We start from the raw sequence: 25,529 nt of genomic DNA on the forward strand, positions 1-25,529 counted from the left end.
TAGTGGCCTTTACGAATGTGATTTCAAGGTACTCAATTGTCCCGGATATTTTATTAGGACATTGTTGTTTGTTTATGCACTGGGATTGTAAATCAAAGACTTTATAAATTATGGTTTGCATGTGTGGCATCAATTACCGATTTCTTTACATTGTGTTTCTTTTAAAAACATTTGTTTTATGTCTACGGTTGGGTTATTCTTACCTTGGCTTCTCATTTGTGATGAGTATCTTCACTTTATTTAGGGCTTTCTTCGCACCAGTAGTTGTCACTGGCTTTGCGTGTGCAGGACTGGAGTGAGGGCTGGATATATAAACTTTCCTTCCACTGCTGGCCGGGGGCTTAGACGGAGAGAAGTCGGAGACAAACACGATGCCCTCGCTAGTCAATACTGGGTGAAAAACACAAAAGTTGACTACCAACAGTTTGAAGTGTTTGTTACCCCAGCATTTCATATTCCCGACGTGTGCCTGTTGTACCATGTACTTGTATTAAAAAAGTAGCCTGTTCTCTTTGTATTGCTAATAAAAACTGACCACACCGTGGTGGGAACTCAGCCTGTTCTCCTCCAAAGATCAGACTTGTCCTGACACCTCCCCCTTCCTGCACAGCCATTCACTGGGAAGCTAAGTGTACTGTTGCTTATCCTCCCCTCAGCTCTTATGTAGCTGAGAACAGAGGGAATGTGATCACTTATAAAAAAAAAAAAGGGAGGGGGGGGGAAACAGGGTTTATAAAGATTTTTATATCTATACACAAATGTTTTGCTTTTCATTTCAATTTTAAACTGAATAGGTTGTTTTACAAGATGATCGTTTACAATCACTTTAAAGGGCTGCCCATGATGAACGTTGACGGTGTACCAACATCTCTACAATGTATTGAATTTTAACTGCCTTCATGTTGAAACTCTGTTGCACAAACTGTTGGCGTTGTATATAAATCCTGTATTATAATAATAGTAATCAAAATAATAATAATGCATCACAGCAGAGGATTACTGGTATATCTAAAACACACATGACCTGTCATGTCAGCGACCACTAAAATAACAATGATAATAAATACAATATTCAGCCACTGGCACAAGCCTGCCCTTCTATGGATAATGGGAGCCTTTCCAACTCACAGCATTGTGGTACGACAACTTCAGAAGCTTTTCCTGCATGAAGCCTGCTAATTATTTAGCCTTTAGACCCCTTTCACACCGAGGCAGTTTTCAGGCATTTTAGCGCTAAAAACTGCACCTGTAAAGCGCCTCAAAAACTGTCTCCCATTCATTACAATCAGTGCTTTCATGCCCAGGGCGGTGTGTTTGCCGGACGTTCGGAAGTCCCACAAGCAACATCTTTAGGGTGGTTTGGGAGTTCTGTATATAGCTCTCCCAAAATACCTCTGCCCATTGCAATAAAGGGCCACAACACGGAAGATTTTAACCCCTTTTTTGTTAAAAGCACCCTGCTAGTGGCCAAAAAGCGCCACAAAAAGCGCCGCTTAACCACTTGCTTACTGGGCACTTAAATCCCCCCCACCCCCCTCATGCCCAGATCAATTTTCAGCTTTTAGTGCGGTCACTCTTTGAACGACAATTGTGCGGTCATACAACACTGTACCCAAATTAAATTTTTTTATAATTTTTTTCCCCCCACTAATAGAGCTTTCTTTTGGTGAGATTTGATTACCTCTGGGCTTTTTATCCTTTTGTTTAAAAAAATTTCAAGACCGAAAAAAATAAAAAAATAAAAAATAAAACACGTTTTATATTTTGTTATTAAATTTTGCAAACAGGTAATTTTTCTCCTTCATTAAAGTGGGAGTCTGCCGTTTTTTTTTTTCTTTTTTTTTTTAAAAGCCAGCAGCTACAAATACTGCAGCTGCTGACTTGTAAAATAAGGACACTTACCCGCCCAGCGCGCCCGCGATGTCGGCACCCGAAGCCGATCTCTCGATCATCTCTCGGGTGCTGCCGCCGCCATCTTGGGTATGGGAATCAGTGCCTTGCCTTGCGGCTTCATTTCCCGGTTCCCTACTGCGCATGCGGGAGTCGTGCTGCGCAATAAGGATGGTCCCCGCTGTCCCTGGGATCCGTGTGTTTCCCAGCAGACAGCGGGGGACCCGCGGGAAGTGGCGTAAATATCCGCAGATTCTGCGGATATCTATGAATGAATGAAATACTTGTATAGCGCACAATGCGAACTTAATCGCCTCTAGGCGCTGTGGCGAGCTTTGAAGTGGGTGCAGATACCTGTACTGTACAGGTATCTGCACCCCCCTCCCCCCTCCCCCCTGAAAAGGTGCCAATTGTGGTGCCGGAGGGGGGGAGGGTTCCAATGAGCGGAAGTTCCACTTTAGGGTGGAGCTCCGCTTTAATGTACGCTGATGAGGCTACACTGATGGACACTGATAAGGCAGCACTGGTGGGCACGGATGAGACGGCACTGGTGGGCAGCACAGAAGGGCATTGATAGGTGGCAGTGATGAGGCACTGATAGGTGGCACTGTGTGCACTGGCAGGCAGCACTGGTGGGCACAGATGAGATGGCCATGCATCTTCCTCTTTGGGACCCATGTCCCTTGCACAGAAGCCGGTGATCGGCTTTTTTTTCTCCTCGAGCTGCCAGTGTGAGGAGGAAAAAAAAAGAAAGATTACCGATCTTCTGTTTACATCACGTGATCAGCTGTCATTGGCTGACAGCTGATCACTTGGTAAGGAGCAGGGATCGGCCCTTTACTCCGATCTTTGACCACCTGAGTCTGATTGACTTGGTGATCACAGCATGTGTGCCCTCTAGGGGGTGCGCGGGGAGCGTGCAAAGGAGAGCACGTCTATTCACAGCCTCCCGGCAAAGTAGGTCCGCGCTGTGGCTGTCATAGCGCGGATCTGAAGGGGTTAAACAGCTGTAAAGTGCCACTAAAACGAGTGGCGCTTTACCGCTAATGGCTGGCGCTTTCAGTGTCAAAGCAGCCTTAATGAGCCTATCAGCATACTCGGAATGAGCAGCTTCTCAAAGCGAGAGGGATGCTCTCTCCAGGGCACGTTATTACAAACCTGTCATAATCAGGCACTGGAGTTAGTTCATGGCAAGGCAGCATTTTGTCGCTTCACAAAAAAGGCAAACCATGCAACCTCCTAGAACGTTGCTATTCCTTAGGCCGCGTACACACGGGCGGACTGTCCGCCCAACTAGGTCCATCAAACAGTTTGACAAACAGTCCGTTCAAAATTAGCATGAACGGACTTGACCACACACGACGAACGAACAGTCCGCTGAAAACTTGCGCGATGACGTGAACGGCACGTACGACGGGACGAGAAATTCACTGCAATGCAACCTTCGCCGTGTAAATTATTTCTGAGCATGCGCGAGACTTAGTTTGCCGAACAAGCCTACACACGAGCGGACTGTCCGCTCAAACCAAGTTTCAGCGGACAGTCTTACGGAAATTCCGAAAAACTTTGTTCGTCAGACTGTCCGCTGAAACTGTCCGCTGAAGCCCACACACGAGCGGACTGTCCACTGAAACACTGTTCAGCGGACAAAGTTGGACGAACAGTCCGCCCATGTGTACGCGGCCTTAGTGTTTTTTCTCCTCATTTTGTAAAAAAAAAAAAAAAAAGGAATGTTTATAAAACAGAAGATCAAGTCGTAGTTCAGCTTTAAAGTGGTTGTATACTCAATTTTTTTAACTTTTACCTACAGGAAAGCCTATAATAAGGCTTACCTGTAGGTAAAAAAAATATCGGTATGCGCCGCTGACTGCAGCGGCGCATGCGCACAAGGGGATTCTCGGCCTGAAAATCCGGCAGTGGCCGGCCGGAATGACGATATCGCGGCTCCGGCCACTCACAGCGCCGGAGCCGCGATACCCGGAAGAAACGCAGAGGGAGCATGTCAGCTCCCTCGGCGTGGATCGGGCCAGATGTCGGGGCCTCGTTCTAAGGTAAGTATTTCATAATGAGCTAGTATGCGGTGCATACTAGCTCATTATGCCTTTTGCTTTGCAGGTTTAAAAAAAAAAAAAAAAAAAAAAATGTGCGGGTTTACTACCGCTTTAAAGTGGTTGTAAACCCCTATCACAGAATTTGAGCAAAGCACATATATCTACAATGTTTACTTATCTGTCTCCAAAGCTCTAAGTGTTGTTTTGCTCTGGTGCTTCATTCCTCCGTTATCAGCACGAGTCACTTGTTTTCCCAACACACAAGATAAATTTGTGTCGGTAAGGAGGGCTCAGTGTGGAGCTTGTCTACTCACACCACCCTTCTTCTGCTGTATGGGGGGGGGTGTTGGTGCCTTTTCTCCAATCAGCTCTCACACAGTGTACCTGCTGTCTCTCCGCCCTTCCCTATGTACTGCTGAAGAAAGATTTTTAACATGATCTGCACTTTGGAAGGGGTGTAGAGAGGGGAAGACTGCGAATATACAAGTAAAACCTATGTAGGAAGATTCGTTTCATCTCGGTGTATCATCTGAGGCTGTTCAGTTCACTGGGTCTATGTGAGGGTTTACATCCACTTTAAGCCCTAACATTGATGCTTACTCCCAATACTTACAAGCAAGCTGAGAAGGTTGGAAAGGGTTGAAGGAGAAAGAAAGGATATTTTCTGCATAGCTTTTTTTCCAGAGTTTTGTTCCAGTGTCTGCATTCCACAGTACAATTAGATTAGGAGGATGCACAGCCAGCAAAAGATCACGAGAGGCATCCTGGCTCCACAGCCATTGCATGTCTGTAGGATAAACAAGGAACATCACTATATATTAGTAAAAAGGAGAGATGAGGAGAAGCAGGTTTGTTGATAGACCACTTCTGTATGATCTGCACAGATGAGAATCAGCAAAAAATAAACAAAGCAGCTAAGCTGAAGAAACATGGACAGTTTAACCACTTCAGCCCTGGAAGATTTTACCCCCTTAATGACCAGAGCATTTTTTTGCGATACGGCACTGCGTCGATTTAACTGAAAATTGCTCGGTCGTGCGACGCTGTACCCAAACAAAATTGACATCCTTTTTTTTTTTTTCTACAAATAGAGCTTTCTTTTGGTGGCATTTGATCACCTCTGCAGTTTTTAATTTTTGCGCCATAAACAAAAAAAGGACAATTTTGAAAAAAAAAAAAGCAATATATACGTTTTACTTTTTTTTTTTTTTTTTTGGTGATATTTATTATAGCAAAAAGTCTACATCAGCTTAGGCCAATATGTATTATGCTACATATTTTTGGTACAAAACAAATAAATAAAAAATTGCCAATAAGTGCATATTGATTGGATTGCGCAAAAGTTATAGCATCTACAAAATAGGGGATAAGATTTATGGCATTTTTAATATAAATTTTTGCTCATTAGTAATGGCGGTAATCTGCTAATCGGTACTGCGACATTGCGGCGGACAGATCGGACACTTCTGACACTATTTTGGGACCATTAACATTTATACAGTGATCAGAGCTAAAAATAGCCACTGATTACTTTACAAGTGTCACTGGAAGGGAAGGGGTTAAATATTAGGGGGAATCAAGGGGTTATGTGTGTTCCCTCAGTGTGTTCCAACTGTGGGGGGGGGGGGCTACCACTGACATGACAGAGATCACTGTTCCCAATGACAGGGAGCAGAAGATCCCTGTAATTTTACTAGGCAGAACAGGGAAATGCCTTGTTTACATAGGCATTTCCTTGTCGAGATCGCGAGCCACCGCTATCCTGCTTTTGTAGACTGACATACAGGTATGTCAGTTTGCACAGGAGTGCCATTCTACCAACGTATATTGGGGTGAGCCAGTCGGCAAGCGGTTAATAAACATGATCTAAAATATAAAAGGGGATAAATTTCTTTACATATACAGTGTATCCGGAAAGTATTCACAGCACTTCACTTTTCCACATTTTAATGTATTACAGCCGTATTCCAAAATGGATTAAATTAATTATTTTCCTTAAAATTCTACAAACAATACCCCATAATGACAACGTGAAAGAAGTTTGTTTGAAATCTTTGCAAATTTATTAAAGGAAAAAAAATAAAAAAATAAAATCACATGTACATAAGTATTTACAGCCTTTGCTCAATACTTTGTTGAAGCATCTTTTGCACCAAAACAGCCTCAAGTCTTTGAGTATGATGCTACAAGCTGGGAAAAACTGCCCAAAAATAGGTGTGCCAATTCTTCTTTGCAGGACTTCTCAAGCTCCATCAGGTTGGACAGGGAGCGTCGGTGCACAGCCATTTTTCAGATCTCTCCCGAATGTTCCCAAACATTCGTTCGGGTTCAAGTCTAGGCCACTCAAGGACATTCATAGAGTTGTCCCAGAGCCACTCCTTTGTTATCCTGGCTGTGTGCCTAGGGTCGTTGTCCTGTTGGAAGATGAACCTTCACCCCAGTCTAAGGTCCAGAGCACTCTGGAGCAGGTTTTCATCAAGGATGTCTCTGTACATTGCTACATTCATCTTTCCCTCAATCTTGATTAGCCTCCCAGCTCCTTCCCTTAAAAAAACATCCCCACAGCATGATGCTGCCACCACCATGCTTTACTGTTGGGATGGTACTGGGCAAGTGATGAGCAGGGCTTGGCTTTCTCCAGACATGACGCTTGCCATTCAGGCCAAAGAGTTGAATCTTTGTTTCATCAGACCAGAGAATTTTGTTTCTCATGGTATGAGAGTCCTTCAGGTGCCCTTTGGCAAACTCCAGACAGGCAGCCTTTTAATGAGGAGTGGCTTCCACTTCCATCTGGCCAATCTACCATACAGGCCTGATTGGTGGAGTCCTGCAGAGATGGTTGTTCTTCTGGAAGGTTCTCCTCTTCACACAGAGAAAAGCCGGAGGTCTGTCAGAGTGACGATTGGGTTCTTGGTCACCCCCCCCCCCCCCCCCCCAATCGACTAAGGCCCCTTTCCTGCGATCGCTCAGTTTGGCTGGGTGGCCCACACTAAGAAGAGTCCTGGTGGTTCCAAACTTCTTCTATTTATGGATGATGGAAGCCACTGTGCTCATTGAGACCTTCAATGCTGCAGATTTCGTTCTGTACCCTTCCCCAGATCTGTGCCTCGATACAATCCTGTTTAGGAGATCTACAGATAGGCCATCATGGCTTGATTTGGGCTCTGACATGCACTGTTAACTGTGGGACTGTGTGCGTCTTTCCAAATCATGATCAATCAACTGAATTTAGAACAGGTGGACTCCAATCAAGTTGTAGAAACATCTCAAGGATGATCAGTTGAAACAGGATGCACCTGAGCACAATTTTGAGAGTCATTGCAAAGGCTGTGATTACTTATGAACATACAATTTTTTTCATTTTTTTTTTTTATAAATTTGCAAAGATTTCAAACAAACTTCTTTCACGTTGTCATTATGAGGCATGGTTTGTTGACTTTTGGAGGAAAATAATGGATTGAATACATAACAAAATGTGGAAAAAGTGATACGCTGTAAAAACTTTCCAGATGAAGTGTAGTAACTAATGCAATTCTAAGCAAACAAGCTCTTCTGGCATACTGGCCTAGCTGACTGACCCAAAGCAAACTGTTTTACAACTAGACTTGCTGGAGTAAAAAAAAAATAAGAGTCTTTTTTTCAGTATAAGCAGTCAGGAATATCTACTTACCATGGATAGCTTTAGTATGCTCCTGTATTTCACATCGGGTTGTGCCAGATGCAACATCCCACACAATAATTTTTCCACTGGCATCTGCTGATGCCAGTCGCAGGGTATAAGGTGAGCCCTGGTTGTGGTGATAGTTTTCTCTGGCCCATTTCACCTGAGAAAACAGAAAGAATAGTTCATATAAACCATGTCGCACACAAAACCACCACTCATATTAGGCAAATAGCAATAGCAATTACACCCAACAAATATTACAAGTAGTATTACAAAGTGCTATGGTCACAGCATACACAAACCCGAACACTTTAGCAGCACAGGGCACATTTTTTTTTTCGTAGTATACATTATAGGATTATAAAAGACCAGGGGCACCTTTTGGTGCCCCCCAATTAGAGTGGTTACACAGCGCACTGCAACAAAGTGGGTGTGGCCAAACTGTTCTTGCTAACATCCTGCCCCCCACCCCCAGTGATGCCAAACCTGCCCTCAGAGAGGGGACTGCAGCTCCCGAATGGCAACAGATTTTTGTGTGACTATCTCGGTATTTCATAGCATTATGTCTGCTGGCCAGCTCTTTCCACACTTTACTGGATTCCCTGTATGCTTTGCAGCTTCTCCTATACCGTTCACTTTCAATTCCTGAGGACTACATGTCCCATTGTACCTTGCTGCCCTGCCAGCAGTGATTCCTGTACTCTCTCTGTCTCGTGAAACTCTTCCACTCAGTACTGCTGTAGTACAGAAGAAATGTGCGACACAGCAGTGCCTACTCACAGGGCATACTGAATAAGTGTCACCGAATTCAAGGCATTAAATATGTGAAGATCTTTACAAACATCAAGATCATTCAGTTTAATATGAATAATTGAGTAATAATTTAAAAAATCTATGTGGAAAATATTTTTTTTTTCTTTACCATAGATAAACTTTAAAGTACATCCGGCCTGCGGCTGTTGGATGTCAAAAGTGTGGCCAGGGCTTGCAGCCTATCACTCCCCTAATATCATTGTGGCTTGCCAAAGTCAAGGACATCGAACACATGGACACCCTCCTTATACCAGAGAGGAGAAATTATATCACACCTGGCTTCCATGACCTATCTTCTCTTGCTTCTCCGCATATTAGCAGCGGTTACATCCGTCAGACATGGATCAGTCATCCGAATCCTCAGGGAAACCCATGGCTCAGTGTGACTAACCACATTTTGAACGGAGCACCTTATTCTTAGTTATCACGCAACCCTTCAACCTATACTTTTACTCCTCAGCTGCACCTGAGTGGTTATTGCTTTGGGTTGTCAACCTTTGCCTTTCCTTAAAGGGGTTGTAAAGGCAGAAGGTCATTCTATGCATTAAAGTGGTTGTAAACCCTTACAAACCACTTTGACCTACAGAGCCTAGATTAAGGCTTACCTGTAGGTCCAAGAAATATCTCCTAAACCTATATGGTTTAGGAGATATTTGCCTGAAAACAGGCACTGCTGTCTACGGCGCATGCGCACTGAGCGCGGCATTCTCAAGGACGGAGCTGCCGCGCGTGTCGGCTCCCGTGCGCATGCGCGGGAGTGACGTCATCGCAGCTTCGCCGAATGACAGCGGCGGAGCTGCGAGACTCCACCAAGAAGATGGATGCGGCGGACTACAGGGGACAGCGGTGACTTCACTGGCTCCTGTGTCAGGTAAGTGACACATAATGGACTACTATGCGATGCATAGTAGTCCATTATGCTTTTCCTTTGCAGGGCATGAAAGAGGAAGTAAACTCATCAGGGTTTACTTCCTCTTTAAGAGAAAAAGCCTTCTGTGTGCAGCATCCCCCCTCAGCCCCCCTAACACTTACCTGAGGTCCCTCTCTGTTCAGCGATGTCCATGACTGCCTCAGCTGTCCGAGATTCTCCTTCCTGATTGGCTGAGACACAGCGGCAATGCCATTGGCTTCCGCTGCAATCAAAATCAGCTAGGCATTTAAGGAAGAGAGGGGCAGGCCCCCGTGTCTAAATGGACACAGGTAGCTGTGACTTCGCTCAGGTGCCCCATAGCAAGCTGCTTGCTTCGGAGGCACTGAACAGGAGGGAGGGACCAGGAGCAATGAAGAGGGATCCGAGAAGAGGAGGATCTGGGCTGCTCTGTGCAAATCCACCGCAACAGAGCAGGCAAGTATAACACGTTTGTTATTTTTAATAGGAAAAAAAATAAGGCTGGGTGATTTTACCCCAAAAAAAAAAAAAATACTTGTTGTACGATTCAAATCGATTTTAACTGCTAGGTACTGGTAACATAAATCACAGCTGCAGGCAGGATTATTAAGGCGAGGCCGCGGCTTCGGCCTAGTCTGCGATGGCCAGAATCGCGGGCGGCTCACTGACGGTAAAACTTCTCCCCTGCACACGGTCACACACCGGAGAGGCTAGGGGACACAGGAGGGTCGTGCGTGAGGGCAATAATAGGAGGATTGTGCCGGTGGGGAGCTCAGAGCCTCAGACACAGTGCACATATCTGCTGCCAGTGTCAAGCCATGCCGGACACGCCCCCTGCTACGGAAACTCTGAAGGGAAAAAAAATATTAAATTGTAAAAATATAAATTTTCTTCAAATCTGAATGGATTTGAACTCACAATTCGATTCAAGATTAAAATCAGATTTTTTCCCCAGCCCTAGAAAAAAAAAAAAAATAAATAAAAAAAAGGGGGGCCTTTACAATTGCTTTAAATAAAGAATAAAAGAAAAAGAAGGCTAGTCTGATTACAGACGCATCACAGTGTACATGGCATCTCTGCAATTATTTCCTAAGAAGAGATTTCTCACAAGAAGCATTTTGATCCCTCAAAACAGTTCTCTACTTTCATCTGTTCAATATTATTTCTAAGGGTCTTATCTGGAGCTGTAAAAGGTTCAAAACTACATTTGTAAAACTTATTAAAAAATATAACTTGCATGTGTTCACTTTCAAGCAAGACCCAACTGTTAGAAAGGCACGGAGAAGAAGTTGTCAGGTACATACTAATTGGCTAAAAACAAAACCATGGCAGTGCTGTGGAGGGAAGGCACGGCTGGCTGCATCCAACACTCTGGGGAGACCAAGTGTGGAGAGAAGTTATAGATGCTGCTCCCTTCCTTCCCACAGTGCAAACCAAGCAGACAGATGCATCATTTAGCCACATTTACAAGTACCTTGCGCTCTTAAAGAGGAAATCAAGTCTCATCCTAAAATTTCCAGTTAAAGTAGAGGTATATTCTTTGATACATTTTGGGACACCAAAACAAGTGTCCTTTTTTTTTTAAATCCAAAAAGGTTTTTATTATTAACTACTTCCCACCCGGCTATATATATAATAAATATATATATATATATATATATATATATTATATTATATTATATATAATATATATATCCCTGGGTGGGAGCCTTCTCCTTCTGACTGGACGTTCAGGAATGCGCTCATGTCACCCGGACACGGCGCATCTCGGATCGGCAGGAGGGATCTGTGATTGGTCCTCCTGATCACATGACAGCCGTGTCCAATCTCAGCCGTCATGTGATGTAAACAACCGGTTGCTAGGCAATGGGCTCCTCCTCTCCTCACACGGAAGTCGTCACTGAGGAGAGGAGAGCAGATCGCTGCAACCGGTGTTCTGGCAGATAGTGTCCTGCCATCATATAGTGTCCGCCCCGTACTGCGCATGTGCAGTACGGAGCAGACGAAGCTTCGGAAAATCTCAGAAGATGAACGGCGCCGGGGCCGTGAGTGGAGGCGGTAGCCCCACCATCCAAGCGGACATAGGGTATCACGCTTCGGGTTTCAGCCTCGCTGCACTCGGCTCTTTTATATTCCAACTCTATGTCCACTTGGATGGTGGGGATAGAACCTGAACTCACAGCACAGGCGCCGTACACAGCGGACACTATGCGATGGGGGACAGTATATGATAGGACACCGGCTGGTGATCAGTGAGTATGAGCTGTTTTTACAGCTTTTTACTCACTGATCACCAGTCTAGTATAAAAACACACATGTCCCACACATGTCCCCAAATAATAAAAACACATGCCCCCCCCCCCAAGTATGTCGCACTAAAATCACATGTCCCAATGATTATCTGCACACATATGTACGTGATCACCTGCACACATCTGTACATGATAATTTGCGTACATATGTCTGTGATCACACAAACCAATTATTATACACTTAACGGATTTTTTTTTTTTTTTACCAAAAACATGTAGCAGAATACATTTTGGCTAAAATTTACGACAACATTTGATTTTTTTGGATTTCTTTTAAAATAGAAAGAAGAAAATATTGTTTTTTTTTTTCCAAAATTTCCGCTTTTTGCGCTTATATCACAAAAAAAAAAAAAAGGAGTCGTGAAAAAAATACCACAAAAATAAAAGCTCTATTTGTGCGCACAAAATGATAAAAATTTAATTTGGGTACAGTGTAGCATGACCGCGAAATTTTCATTGAAAGTGCGAGAAGGCTGAAAGCTGAAAATTGGGCTGGGAAGGAAGGGGGCGAAAGTGCCCTGTATTGTAGTGGTTAAAGAAAAGCAGTCAAATGTACACAAAGCCTGTCCAGCATGGACAGTACGATTACCGTACATCTAGAATCATTACACTGAATCCAAGTATATATACACCACATTTCTCACTCAGAAAAAGGAGCATGGTTTCCATATCATATTCCAGCACTAGTTCAATGTACATGGTTAATCTTGATGCTAGCATTGACATCATACAGTAACGCCTTAAAGTAAGATTCGGTTCAGAATTAGTTCTACAGGACCAAGTCCTGGGAGTATCTTGCCACGGGGACCATCGTTTTCAAATTTGTCTGTGCAGCCTCTGTGCTGGAAAACGTATTTCTCTAATCTTAATGTGTCACTCATTTGTATAATCCACTCCTTTAGCAAAGTTGGTTCTGCATCCTTCCAATGCCCAAGAATTAACTTCTGGGCCTGAAATAAAGCTCTACCAATGGCTTGTTTAGGAATGTCTTCAATAGTAAGGTCATCCAGGATCTCAAAGATACAGGGCTTAGGGTCAGACAGAATGGCTACAACTCTGGACCAGTATAGGTGTCGTTTTGGGCATCTACAAAGAAGGTGCATTAGATCCCTATGATCTCTGGTGCATCTAGTACACAACGGGTCCTGCCTTAGTCCCCTTTTAAATAGGCTCACTGGTGTTAAAGGAAATCTACATTTTATTGTAAAGCTTTTATTTATGCACACATTTATGGGGAATCTACCGTGTTTTTCCCACCATAAGATGCCCCTGACCATAAGACACTCCTAGGTTTTAGAGGAAAACAAGAAAAAAAATATTCTGAACCAAATGTTGATTTGGGAGCACAGGAGAGGATGCCTACATTCCCAATTAATATACTATTGTTTGTAACTTACACAACCAATCAAAGCTGATGCCTAAAAAATAGGCATCAAGTGTGCCAGATAGCTTCCAGGCAAATATTGCCATGTCGCCAAATTCAGCCTATATACAATTCATAGGAAATATCACCATTTTATAACACCATACAGGGTGTGAGCACAGCCCTGCAGGTGCAGTCTGTCGCCATGTACACACATCACATGGTCACTCCAGCAGGTGACACACTGGAGATGCCGGCTCTTGTATCCCCCGCTCAATCGGCGTCTGACGTCACCGATCGAGCAGGGACCAAAAAAGAAAAATGGACACTGCGCGTGCGCCAGTGACATGGACCCTAGCCAGACTACAGGACCCAAAAGGCATAGCGGGGAAAGGAGAGGGGGGTGCCCAATATTGTTACACGGTGGCGGCTGGTCAGTATTCACTCCATAAGACACATAGGCATTTTCCCTCCTTTTTTTTTGGGGGGGGGGGTGAGTGCATCTTATGGATCGAAAAATACAGTAAGTTTATTAAATCATACAGGGAGTCTCTGCTTCTTGTTTTGCAATAATAGTTAGAAGCTGTAAAGTATAACAAATTAGGACGGATTTAGAAAACACAAAAATGGCTGATCACTTTTCAGGGGAATTTGCCCCAGAACTTAGTGAACGGGTCAAAATGTTACTTTGGATGTTCTTTGTAATCATGTGAAAATTGAAAAAAAAAAAAAATAGCATTTTTGCTTGCACATAATTGGATGATAGAAGTCAGCAGAGCTTTACCTTATAAACTCTGGGGAAAATGCTCTTGCAGAGTGCAACTGCAGCTGCAAAAGTGAACCGTCTGTATGACTTTAGTAAATCAACTCCTATGAGTTAGCTGCCCTACTGAAAAGAAGGGAACATTTCTGATATTTCTGCAGTTGTCACGGAGACAAATTGAGTGGTTGTAGATAATAAAGCGTTACCGCTAGAGGACATGCTATAAATTTTCTGTGCATGAATCCCATCTTGGGACAAAGAATAAATCTCGTCCATCTAGTGTTTTTTATTTATTTATTTTATATACCTTTTGTTATATACCTGAAGCAGGTCTATATCACCCAACTTCGCTGTTGATATAAAGACACAACTGTTATCTTTTCAGGGGTGAGTAAAAAAAAAAAAAAAAAAAAAAAAAAAATGCATATTATTTACGTATGGTTAGCCAGCCAACATTTTCTCATTTTGGATGAAACAAGGGAGAGTTATAACACGTCAGTTTTTTTTTTTTTTTTCACCATCTGTGTCCCATTGCCAAAGCCAAACAGAAAGTGAGAGAAAATCCCTCCAAATTAAAGCAGAGTTCCACCCAAAAGTGGAACTTCCGCTTTAAGGAATCCTGACATGCCACTTATTTATTTTGGGGGGGGGGGGGGGGTACCTAGTTTTGACAGGTACCCAGCTCCCACTTCTGCTCGGGCTGCCTAGGTGGCTCTTCCCTCCCTGCAATCTTCTGGGACACGTCACAGGTCCCAGAAGATTTGCCAGCCATTCAAGACGCGCATTCAAGACGAGCAGCGCAACGCGTGCACCCGGCTGTGAAACCGCAAGCTGTCACAGCCAGGTGCCCCAGTAGTGATGCCGGTGCTGTAGAAAGGGAGAGAATTGAGGCTTCGGCCGGCCGTATCAATGGACCGTGGGACAGGCGAGAGTGTGTTTATTAAAAACTCAGCAGTTACACTTTTTGTAGCTGCTGACATTTAATAAACACAGAAACAGTTGGAACTCCGCTTTACGGGAACTCCTTGGGCACCCCAAGGTCACCAGAACTAGTGTCTCTATAGGAACATTTCTCCATTACTTTTCTGGGGACAACACAAAATTTGGGATTTTCTTTTTCTTTCAATGATAATGGTAAGCAGGACAAAATATGGGGGGAAGGGGGGGGGTGTTCTAATTCCTCCCAACTCTATCCCCCTTTTTACACAATGTGGAGTATTAACCCCTTAGGTTCCACAGTGAGTATAACAAGCATCCCTTTACTGCATATACAGACTGATTTTACTGTTGTGGGTTTAGGAACACTTTAAGCTACTGAGAAATATCAACAGATTGGGAGTCCTCAGAATCGGATGAGGCAAATCTCCACTCATCTCTTCAAGCAGTGCAAAAACAATTATATGAGATTCAGAGATGGACTCCAAGGGAGAGGATAAGAGACCGCTTGTGGTCTATGCAGTCTGAGGTCTACAAAGAGGCTGAAAACCTATCCCTAAATTCAGACATAGTGGCTGAACTGTCCTCTCTGGACAAACAGGACAAGAGGGGAGACCCAGAAGTGGCCACAGAGATCTAAGAGGAGGGTAGCCAGTAAGACTGCGGACAGAATTTCTCATCATAATCAGATCTTTTATGGGTTAGGTGAGGTTCAGCCTCTATCAACCCCCCTAAATGCCGAATTATCGCTTTCATCAAAGGAACGTTTTGACTGCCGGCCATGGCAAAAATCACAGTAAAATTGTGGTGCATTTTTGACACGCTTTGCATTTTCCCACAGCATGCAGTCATAATAGGCTATGTGTACATGAAGGCCAAGAAATAATTTGGTAGGAAAAACTGTAAATGTGCATTTAAAAACAGTATATCTAGCCATTTGCCTGATATTACACATTAAGGCCTTCTTCACATGTGGCGATTGCTTGTATACATCGGACTCCAGCGGGAAGAATCAGCGAATGCAGAAAAATTTGTAAATGCTTGGGACATCCATTCCTAACCGAATGTAACCACTGGGTGTGTGGCTACATGCAAACAGCGACTCTAAGCCTGTTAATAAATTGTACAGGCTGAGCCTCTCCCGCCGTTCACATACGCCTGTGACACCAGCCGCAAGTACCCACTAATTCTTGCCTGCGGAATCTGACGTATGCCCCTAATCACCTGTGTGAAGGAGGCCTAAAGCTAAATTCCAGAATGCATATGTATACCATTTTCCTCAAGTCTTTTGTCCAGTCTCCAGAGGTGATCGGTCTTAAATTCTGCAGAGATCAACATCTCAGCCGCATCCCCTTTAGCATTCTCTTGCGGGCCCTAGCTGCATTCATGACGCATTCTGCAGATGTCCGTGAGGCTTTGGGCTACAGGAAGTGGGTTGAATGACACCGAGTGCTGAAGATAGGGAGAGTACAGCAGTAAGAGCTGGACTTTTATTCCAACTCCCGCAGGGAAATAGATATATATTATTTGTATTTGCTTATTTGGAGGCAAGCTTGGTAAAAGCAGTGCCAGCATTAGGTACCAAAACAATCTAGCAGTCCTAATGTACAGAAGTAATTACAAACTACAAATACAATAATACTCTTGAAACATCAACATTGATTGCCATGTTGTTTTACCTTAAGCTTATTTTTTTTTCCTTGTGTATGTAGAGAAACACTAAAGACTATAGTTCCCACCTAAACAGCTGTTTATTTGTTGTGCATGCTGGTAGCTCAGATGGGTTTCTCCTCATTTGTGCTTACTGCCGTTTGCTAATTTTATAATGCATTATTGAACCTCATAAGGGCTTTCAATCCAACTGCAGGCAGTCCCCGGGTTACAAACCAGATGTGTTCTGTAGGTTTATTCTTAAGTTGAATTTGTACGCAAGTCGGAAGAGGTACTTTTTTTTTTTTTTTAAGTGTAACTCCAGCCAAAATAATATTTTTTACGTTTTGGATAGCATAGGGAGGGGTTAACACCCCTGTAACATTTCTCTTCCATGGGGTAGATTTCCTGTCACTTCCTGTTGTCTCAGGGACAGAGAGCGAGATTAACTCTTTCTAATGGACGACAGACGACAATAAATCTCACAGTGGCTCTAACCCGACAACATACTAGCCAAAATTAAATATTAAAATTTGCTTGGAGTTCTACTTTAAAAATGCAACATGATCAAATGTTTGTCTTAGCATATTATTTATTTTTACCTGTGCATGTAAATCCTTAACCACTTTTACACCCCTTAGGCTGGGTTCACACCGCTGCGGGGGGAGAACCGGATGTGATTCGCACAGCAAATCACATCCGATCTCCGTAGCACTGCGAGTTCAGCCATACAGATAGTATGGCTGAACTCGCAGCTGTCCCGCAGCAAACTCGCACAGGACCCTTTTTTGGGTCCGCAACGGAATCGGATCGCATGGGGGTTCACACCATGCGATCCGATTCCTGTGCGAGTCGGCAGATCGCACTGCGATATGCCGACGGATCTGGGGGTGTCATTAACATAACATTGACACCCCCAGCCGTCCGCATAGGGCAGTGTGAACTGCCGGCGGGAGGTGAGCGATGCGGGAAAACGCCGCGGATTCGCGGCGTTCCCGCATCGCAATAGTGTGAACCTAGCCTTAATGACCAGGCCAAATACGACACTGCATTACTTTAAGGCTAGGTTCACACTATTGCGATGCGGGAACGCCGCGAATCCGCGGCGTTTTCCCGCATCGCTCACCTCCCGCCGGCAGTTCACACTGCCCTATGCGGACGGCTGGGGGTGTCAATGTTATGTTAATGACACCCCCAGATCCGTCGGCATATCGCAGTGCGATCTGCCGACTCGCACAGGAATCGGATCGCATGGTGTGAACCCCCATGCGATCCGATTCCGTTGCGGACCCAAAAAAGGGTCCTGTGCGAGTTTGCTGCGGGACAGCTGCGAGTTCAGCCATACTATCTGTATGGCTGAACTCGCAGTGCTACGGAGATCGGATGTGATTTGCTGTGCGAATCACATCCGGTTCTCCCCCCGCAGCGGTGTGAACCCAGCCTAACTGAAAATTGCGCGGTTGTGCAACGCTGTACCTAAACAAAATGTGTGTCTTTTCTTTTGGTGGTATTTCATCACCTCTGCAGTTTTTATTTTTTGCGCTATAAACAAAAAGATTAACAATTTAGAAAAAAAAATAATATATTTAACTTTCTGCTATAAAACATATCTAATAAAAAAAAATGCATTTCTTCGTCAATTTAGGCCAATATGTATTCCGCTACATATTTTTGGTAAACAAATCCTGAGAAGAGTATATTGATTGTTTTTTCGCAAAAGCTATAGCGTCTACAAAACTATGGGATATTGTTATTTTTTTTTTATTAGTAATTGCGGCGATCAGCGACTTATAGCAGAACTGCGATATTGCGGCGGACAGTCGGGACACTGACACTTTTGACACATTTTGGGGACCAGCAACACTAATATAATGATCAGTGCTAAAAAGTATGCACTATCACTGTACTAATGACAACTGTAGGGAAGGGGTTAACATCAGGAGCGATCAAAGGGTAAAATGTGTGCCTGACCAGTGCTTTACTACTGTGGGGGAGGTCCTTGTAATTTGAGGAGGCATGGATCGGTGCCCATGCTTAGCAGAGACACAGGATCCATGACTTCTGTAGTGACAGAATGGCGGTCTACCTGTGTACTGAAGCATCGGCAAGAGCGGGCCCCTGGTGGCACTCGCGCGTGTCTCGGACCTGGAAGTGCAGGATCATGTACTAGGTACGTGATCATGCACAGGAGAGCCACCTTGCCGATTTAAGTGTATATATATTTTTTTTTATTATATTATACATCTCTCTCGATAGATATAGCATCGGCTTAGTATTGTCTCTGTAATATGTGCAGATTATTGCTCTATGAAACAATACATTGCATTTTCTGGTTAAACTGATAGCTTGCAGAGACAGAGGAGAGAGTCTATTGGGTACAGCTGCAGGATTGAAGGCGGATTGGTTACTACTGTAGCTAAGAAGGAAGCCCACCCCTAACAGCAAAGGCAAGGAAGGACATGATTGGATAGGAGCCCAGGAGACACCAGGACAGAGAGAAGAGAGAGACTGGCATTGTGGCAGCCAGACAGGGGAAAACTGTCCCTTGTGCTCGTCTCCTGTGCACTGCCAAAGCCTGTGATTCTGTCCGTGACTCTCCTAAAGAGAGGGGCAGACTTGAGAGGGGAGTTTGCAGTGTGTTATTCTACCGTTTTTTCCTGATTTCCAAAGATGTGCTAACAGTGCAGTGACATCTAGAGTTGAACTTCCGTACTGCAGCAATCCATCTTCATCCTGTTGGGAGGATTCTGTGGCCTATGCTGCTCCCGTCGCCATCCAGTCGGCTGAGACAGCGATCAATCTACCAAATGGGTTAGCTAGAATCTACAAGACCTAGATAGGCTCTTATAGTCAGTAATATCTCTTTTGGGTAATTGTTGAACTTTTTTTTGTATTGTGCAACAGTATTCGTTCACCACTCGCTCAGCACATTTCGGGAAAGGCCCATCACAGACGGTTAAAGTGAACGAACATCAATCCTGTTTTAATTTGTTGAGTGGTTATATTACATCATTGCATTTAATATTGGTACCCTGTTAATCAGTTTCTCTCTTTCCAGGGCTTATTGCTAGTTCTAATAAAGCCCAGCTGAAACTTTAAACGGTGTATTGTATTACTTGGATCCAGGTGCGGATGTGTCATCACTGGGGTAGGACAGAAGACCCATATATTACAGTGGCCCTTGATGGGGTAGCGCTACATACACACTGTATACGGTCAGCAAGTGGTAAACATTTTCAAATACTGTACAGTACAACCTTAAACAATCTTGATAGAGGACGATGGGACTGGTATTAGAGAGTCAGAGCCTGATATAAGGCTCATTTGCAGGACATGCCTGCTTGATGCTCCTCAGCCTGCAGTAGTAGCAGTGGTCCCCGATCCTCAGAGCTGTCCAGCAGCGTGGGATCCAGTAGCCAATAAGATGACCACACAGCGTTTTCCGGGACTGGCGTGGAGCACAAGTGGCTGGAGGCGACTTCATGCTGCCTCTGTTTGCAAGTTGGATATATGTAACTCAGATACTGCCTGCACTAAAAAACATTCTTATACATTTGCATGCAATAATGATACTAGCGCAACAACTGGCAATGTTTAATCAGTCTTTAATCAGTAACATTTTCCTAAGTAGGTGTCCACAGGCTTCCTAGAGAACCTGGACTCCATCTGCCTCTTCTCTGTTCATCTTGAACATCATCCGAGAGGTTCTCCCACTTGGTGCTTTAGGAATCATCAAACTCCATAAAGCAGCTGACTCAGCGTTTGCCTTCAGACTTTTGTTCACATGCTTTTAATTTCTCCCACCAATGATTTGCCTCACAGACCTTACATCAGAAGATCTACGTTTATTTCTTAGACAAAACCGTGACCTTTAGAGCCGGTTCACACAGGGGCGGCTTGTCAGGCGACTTAGCCACCTGGCAAGTCACGTTCTGTACTATGGAACCATTCTAATAGGTCGCTCAGACTTAATAAAAGGTTCCTGTACGACTTTTGGGGACGACTTCGAGTAACTTGTATTGACTTCTATACAGAAGTCATTTTGCAAGCCGCCGCTGAAGTAGCGTGCCGGTGGCCAGAGGCAGTCGCGCTGCAAGTCATGCTGCCCCTGTGTGAACCAGCTCTTATTTTTACACTTCTGTTACTGAATAATAAAAACAAATACACATAAGCATGCTGTGGAACTTTAACAATACAGGAAGGCACTGGAAAGAACATTTGGTTTGGATCTTTAACCACTATAAACTAATATATTGTATGCAATCTTACTATGGCAAAATAAATATGGAATACTGTGTCATTTGTTGAGAAGTTCCTAAAGAGAAAGTTCACCATAAACCCATAACAGAAGAAGAGGGACTTAATCGAATGGAGGTCTTTCTTTTTGCTGAAAATCCACCAGGTGACCAGCAGCATAGACTCAATCATGCTTTCTGAATTCTCATGCTGCTGCCCCCCTAGAGCATTATCAAAGACGATATCTACAGCATTCAAAACCAGGAACCTCTGAGCTGTGTCCCAGCTATCAAAACTGACTTGGAGGTGGTAGCGGTGGGGAGTGATGCTCATATCAGTCACAGACAGTGCTTCCAGGGGGATTTGTGTGCTCTCCTAATACATGCAAAAATACATACACAGGCTAGGAAACAACTAACCTTTAAATAAACATTTTTCATAAAAAATACTATTTCAATATATAGATCACCTTTATTGTGGTAGAAGTCAGTCCACCCAACTTACCTTGACAATGTTGGCTTTGTGTTTTTCTAAAACCTGAAGAGTCTGTGCAGTGCTGGGGTCTACCACGAGGACCAGCGAGTGACAGCCATAAGCAATTAAACCTTGACAGCCCCTAGAAAGAAAGCAGTAGATGAGGAGCCTGTTCACTGCAAACACTACTGAGACGGACCTCCACCCATCCGGCAGGCATAACACCACATCTATCGTATATATAAATTACATCTTCATTTAAACTTGCAGGCACAAATAATATAGAAAATCCAAGTTCTGTTCACACAATGAACTGCATTTTCTTATTAATGGGAAGAAGAACCATGCACTGAATAATCTGACTTTTAGACCCTTTGATTAGTATGGTTTGATTTCTAGGTGTTTACAAACCATAAAAGACGCCATAAAGAAACCCAACACACCTATCCAGTGCTTAAAGCAAAACACCAGCCAAAAAAAAAAAAAAGGAAAAACAATGAACAACCAATGTTAAAGATATAAAAAAGTGCTTTTACTACTCATTTCAATCTGAAGCTGTCCCCCATTTTTTTTTTTAACCACTTCAACCCCGGAAGAATTTACCCCCTTCCTGACCAGAGCACTTTTTGCGATTCGGCACTGCGTCGTTTTAACTGATAACTGCGTGGTCGTGTGACGTGGCTCCCAAACAAAACTGACGTCCTTTTTTTCCCCACAATTAGAGCTTTCTTTTGGTGGTATTTGATCACTCCTGCGGTTTTTATTTTTTGCCCTATGAACAAAAAAAGAGCGACAATTTTGAAAAAACGCATTATTATTATTTGCTATAATAAATATCCCCCAAAAATATATAAAAAAATATTTTTTTCCTCAGATTAGGCTAATACGTATTCTTCTACATATTTTTGGTAAAAAAAAAAAAAAAAAATTGTAATAAGCGATTATTGATTGGTTTGAGCAAAAAAGTTATAGCGTTTACAAAATAGGGGATAGTTTTATGGCATTTTTATCAATAAACTTTTTTACATTTTTTTTTTAAATGGTGGCGATCAGTGATTTTTATCGTGTCTGCGACATGGCGTACACATCGGACATTTTTGGCACCATTGTCATTTATACAACAATCAGTGCTATACAAGATTCCTGTGTAAATGACACTGGCAGTGAAGGGGTTAACCACTAGGTGGCAGTGTAGGGGTTAAGCGTGTCCTAGGGGCATGTTTCTAACTGTAGGGGGGTCGTGGCTGTGTGACCGATCACAGGGAGAAGAGATCAGTGACACTGTCACTAGGCAGAACGGGGAGATGCTTGTTTACATTAGCATCGCCCCGTCTTCCTCCCCACGAGGCGATCGCAGTCCGCAGGACCCATGACCCGACTCACGGAGCTTGCCGCGGGGTCTGCAAGCATGGCCCGTAGGGTTTGTTGTTGGTTATAGGGTCATGTCCAAAGGGTGGTGATAAATAACGTGTACTCAAAATGATCTGGAGTGGTAAGTGGGGTACCCCAAGGCTCTGTCTTGGGACCAATTGTTTCATTTATGCCCCTTTCACACTTGTGCGACCTGAAAGTCACGCAACTTGAAGCAATGTTTGTGTAATTTTGTGGTCTATGGCCCTCAAGTCGCATCAAAGTTGGACCAAAGTAGTGCAGGGACTATTTTGAAGTCGCTGCAACTTGAGGTTTCACAGATATTGAAAATCATGGGGTAAGACTTGTCATGCGACTTTGCAGTTCCAATTTGCAGGACAAGTCACACGAGTGCGAAAGGGGCATTATTCTTAAATGACGTCGTAGAGGATGGGATAAATTGCTCAATCTCAGATTTTGCAGAAGACACAAAAATAAGCAGGGCAATAACTTCACAGCAAGATATGGAAATTTTACAGAAAGACCTGAATAAAATAATGGGACGGGCAACTGCATGGCAAAGGAGGTTTAATGTGGAGAAATTATAAAGTAATGCACTTGGGGGCTAAAACCAAATGCAAACTGTTCACTAAGGGGAGAACGTCTGGGGGAATCAAGGATGGAGAAAGGTCTGGGGTAGAGGTCGACCGATATGGGTTTTTCTCTGGCCAATGCCGATATTTAGATATCATGGCGGCCGATGGCCGATATATGATGCCTATTTTTTTGGGCCGATATGTTAGGCTGATTTTTTTTTATATATTTTTTTTTTATCCCCCTTCATCTCATAAAACCTAACAGACACCTTTCCCACTGGGGCGTTTTTTAGGCCCTTTTGGGCTAAAAAGAGCGCCTGTAAAGTGCCTGCAAAACGGCTCCCCTGCAGTCTGTGTGAAAGACAGAGTGCTTTCACACTGAGGAGATGCGCTGACAGGATGTTAAAAAAAAAAAGTCCTGCAAGCAGCATGTTTGGAGTGGTTTATACAGCTCCACCACCACTCCTGCCCATTGATATTAATGGGCACCACTGCCGAAGCGCATACAATGCGATTTGGCAGCGGTGCTTCACAGGCGCATTTAACCTCTCCTATTCAGTTGCTAGCTGGGTTATATGCGCCCCACTAGCAGCCGAATAGCACCGCTAAAATGATGGTAAAGTGCTGCTAAAACTAGCATCATTTTACCATCAACGCCTGCCCGCTCCAGTGTGAAAGCAGCCTATAAAATAATAACAGGTAGTCAAAACTTTTGGATGGAAAAAAAAAAAAAAGGGCTAACTTTACTGTTTTTTTTTTTTTTAAAGTGGTTGTAAACCCTTACAAACCACTTTGACCTACAGGTAAGCCTAGATTAAGGCTTACCTGTAGGTCCAAGCAATATCTCCTAAACCTATATGGTTTAGGAGATATTTGCCCGAAAATGGGCACCGCTGTCTACGGCGCATGCGCCGTAGACAGCGGCGCGCAGGCGCACTGAACGCGGCAGTTCCAAAAATGGAGCTGCCACATTTGTCGACTCCCATGCGCATGCGCGGGAGTGACGTCATCGCGGCTTCGCCGAATGACAGTGGCGGAGCTGCGAGACGCCACCAGCAAGATGGATGCGGCGGACTACAGGGGACAGCGCGACTTCGCTGGCTCCATTGTCAGGTAAGTAACACATAATGGGCTACTATGCGATGCATAGTAGTCCATTATGCTTTACCTTTGCAGGGAAAAAAAAAAAGAGGAAGTAAACTCATCAGGGTTTACTTCCTCTTTAAATCATTTAGTGTATTTTTCCCAAAAAAATTGCATTTGAAAGACCTCTGCGCAAATGCCGTGTGATATAAAATATTGCCTAGGGAACAACCGCTATTTTATTCCCTAGGGTCTCTGCTAAAATATATATAATTTTTGGGGGGTCTAAGTGATTTTCTGGCAGAAAATACAGGACTTTTACTTGTAAGTAACAAGTGTCAGAAAAGATTTAGTCTTTAAATGGTTAAACTGAGAACTTCTACACACTGAGATGACTTCATTCATTGAAGTGTAAACATTGTATCTTTCTGTTCTTTTCTTGGCAGACTGCCCAGAGAGGAGACAAGTCCCTTCTATGAAGACTCAGGCAACTTACACTGACTTCTATTACAGAAGTCATTTCCAAGTCGCTCTGTTCTAAATCGGCCTTTTTATCAGCTCAATCGGCTGATGCCGATTAATTAAAAAACGGTAAATATCGGCCGATATATCGGTCGACCTCTAGTCTGGGGGTCCTAGTAGAAGACAGACTGAGCAACAGCATGCAATATCAAGCTGCAGCTACCAAAGGTGGCAGAATTTTAGCATGCATAAAAAAAAAAAACAAAAAAAAAAACAGATATACCCCAGAGATAAAACTATAATCCTGCCACTTTATAAAACTCTGGTTAGGACACACTTGGTGTATTCTGTCCAGTTCTGGTCACCAATCCTCAGGAAGGATGTGCTGGAACTGGAGAGAGTCCAAAGAAGGTCAATAAAATGAATAAGGGAACTGGAACTGGAGGACCTCAATTACAAGGAACAACTACAAGCACTACATTTATTGTCGCTGGAGAAGAGATGCAGGAGAGGGAACATGATAGAGATTTACATATACCTCAATGGTGATCACAGCACAGGAAAAAAATTATTCAGTCTCAGGGAGTGTAAGAGGACACGGGGCCACACAATGTGATTGGAGAAGTGGTTTACCCTTAAAGTGATTGTAAAGGTTTGCATTTGTTTTTTTAAATAATAAACATGATATACTTATCTCCACTGTGCAAGGATTTTGCACAGAGTGGCTCCGATCCTCCTTTTCTGGGGTCCCCCGGTGGCGCTTCTGTCTCCTCCTCCGCAGCGTGCCCCCCACGGAGAGCCGCATTCCATAGGGGTACTCGTGTGGGTGCGCTCCCGAGTCCCTGCTGCTGCATTCATCCATTGATACAGACAGCAGGCCTCGGCCCCGCCCCCCCATGTCACTATATTTGATTGACAGCAGTGGGAGCCAATGGCTCCTGCTGCTATTACTCTATCCAATGAGGACCTGAGACAGCAGCTGGAGCTGCTGGGCTTG

The 25,529-nt window shown here is 43.8% G+C and overlaps 1 protein-coding gene across 1 annotated transcript in view; it reads right to left on the minus strand.

Moving 5' to 3' along the window:
- Positions 1 to 25,529, minus strand: part of WDR11 (WD repeat domain 11) — a 187,813-nt gene that overhangs the window by 141,959 nt on the left and 20,325 nt on the right. Inside the window, exons 2-5 of the mRNA XM_077455385.1 lie at positions 21,072 to 21,183; positions 7,612 to 7,765; positions 4,555 to 4,728; positions 204 to 390 (exon numbers count right to left, since the gene is read on the minus strand). Coding sequence (XP_077311511.1) covers positions 204 to 390; positions 4,555 to 4,728; positions 7,612 to 7,765; positions 21,072 to 21,183 — 627 coding nt within the window. The remainder of the gene's footprint in view (positions 1 to 203; positions 391 to 4,554; positions 4,729 to 7,611; positions 7,766 to 21,071; positions 21,184 to 25,529) is intronic.

This window comes from Lithobates pipiens, unplaced genomic scaffold, assembly GCF_037356315.1.
Source record: "Lithobates pipiens isolate NorthernLeopardFrog02 unplaced genomic scaffold, aLitPip1_a1.2 Scaffold_25, whole genome shotgun sequence".
Taxonomy (NCBI): Eukaryota; Metazoa; Chordata; class Amphibia; order Anura; family Ranidae; genus Lithobates; species Lithobates pipiens.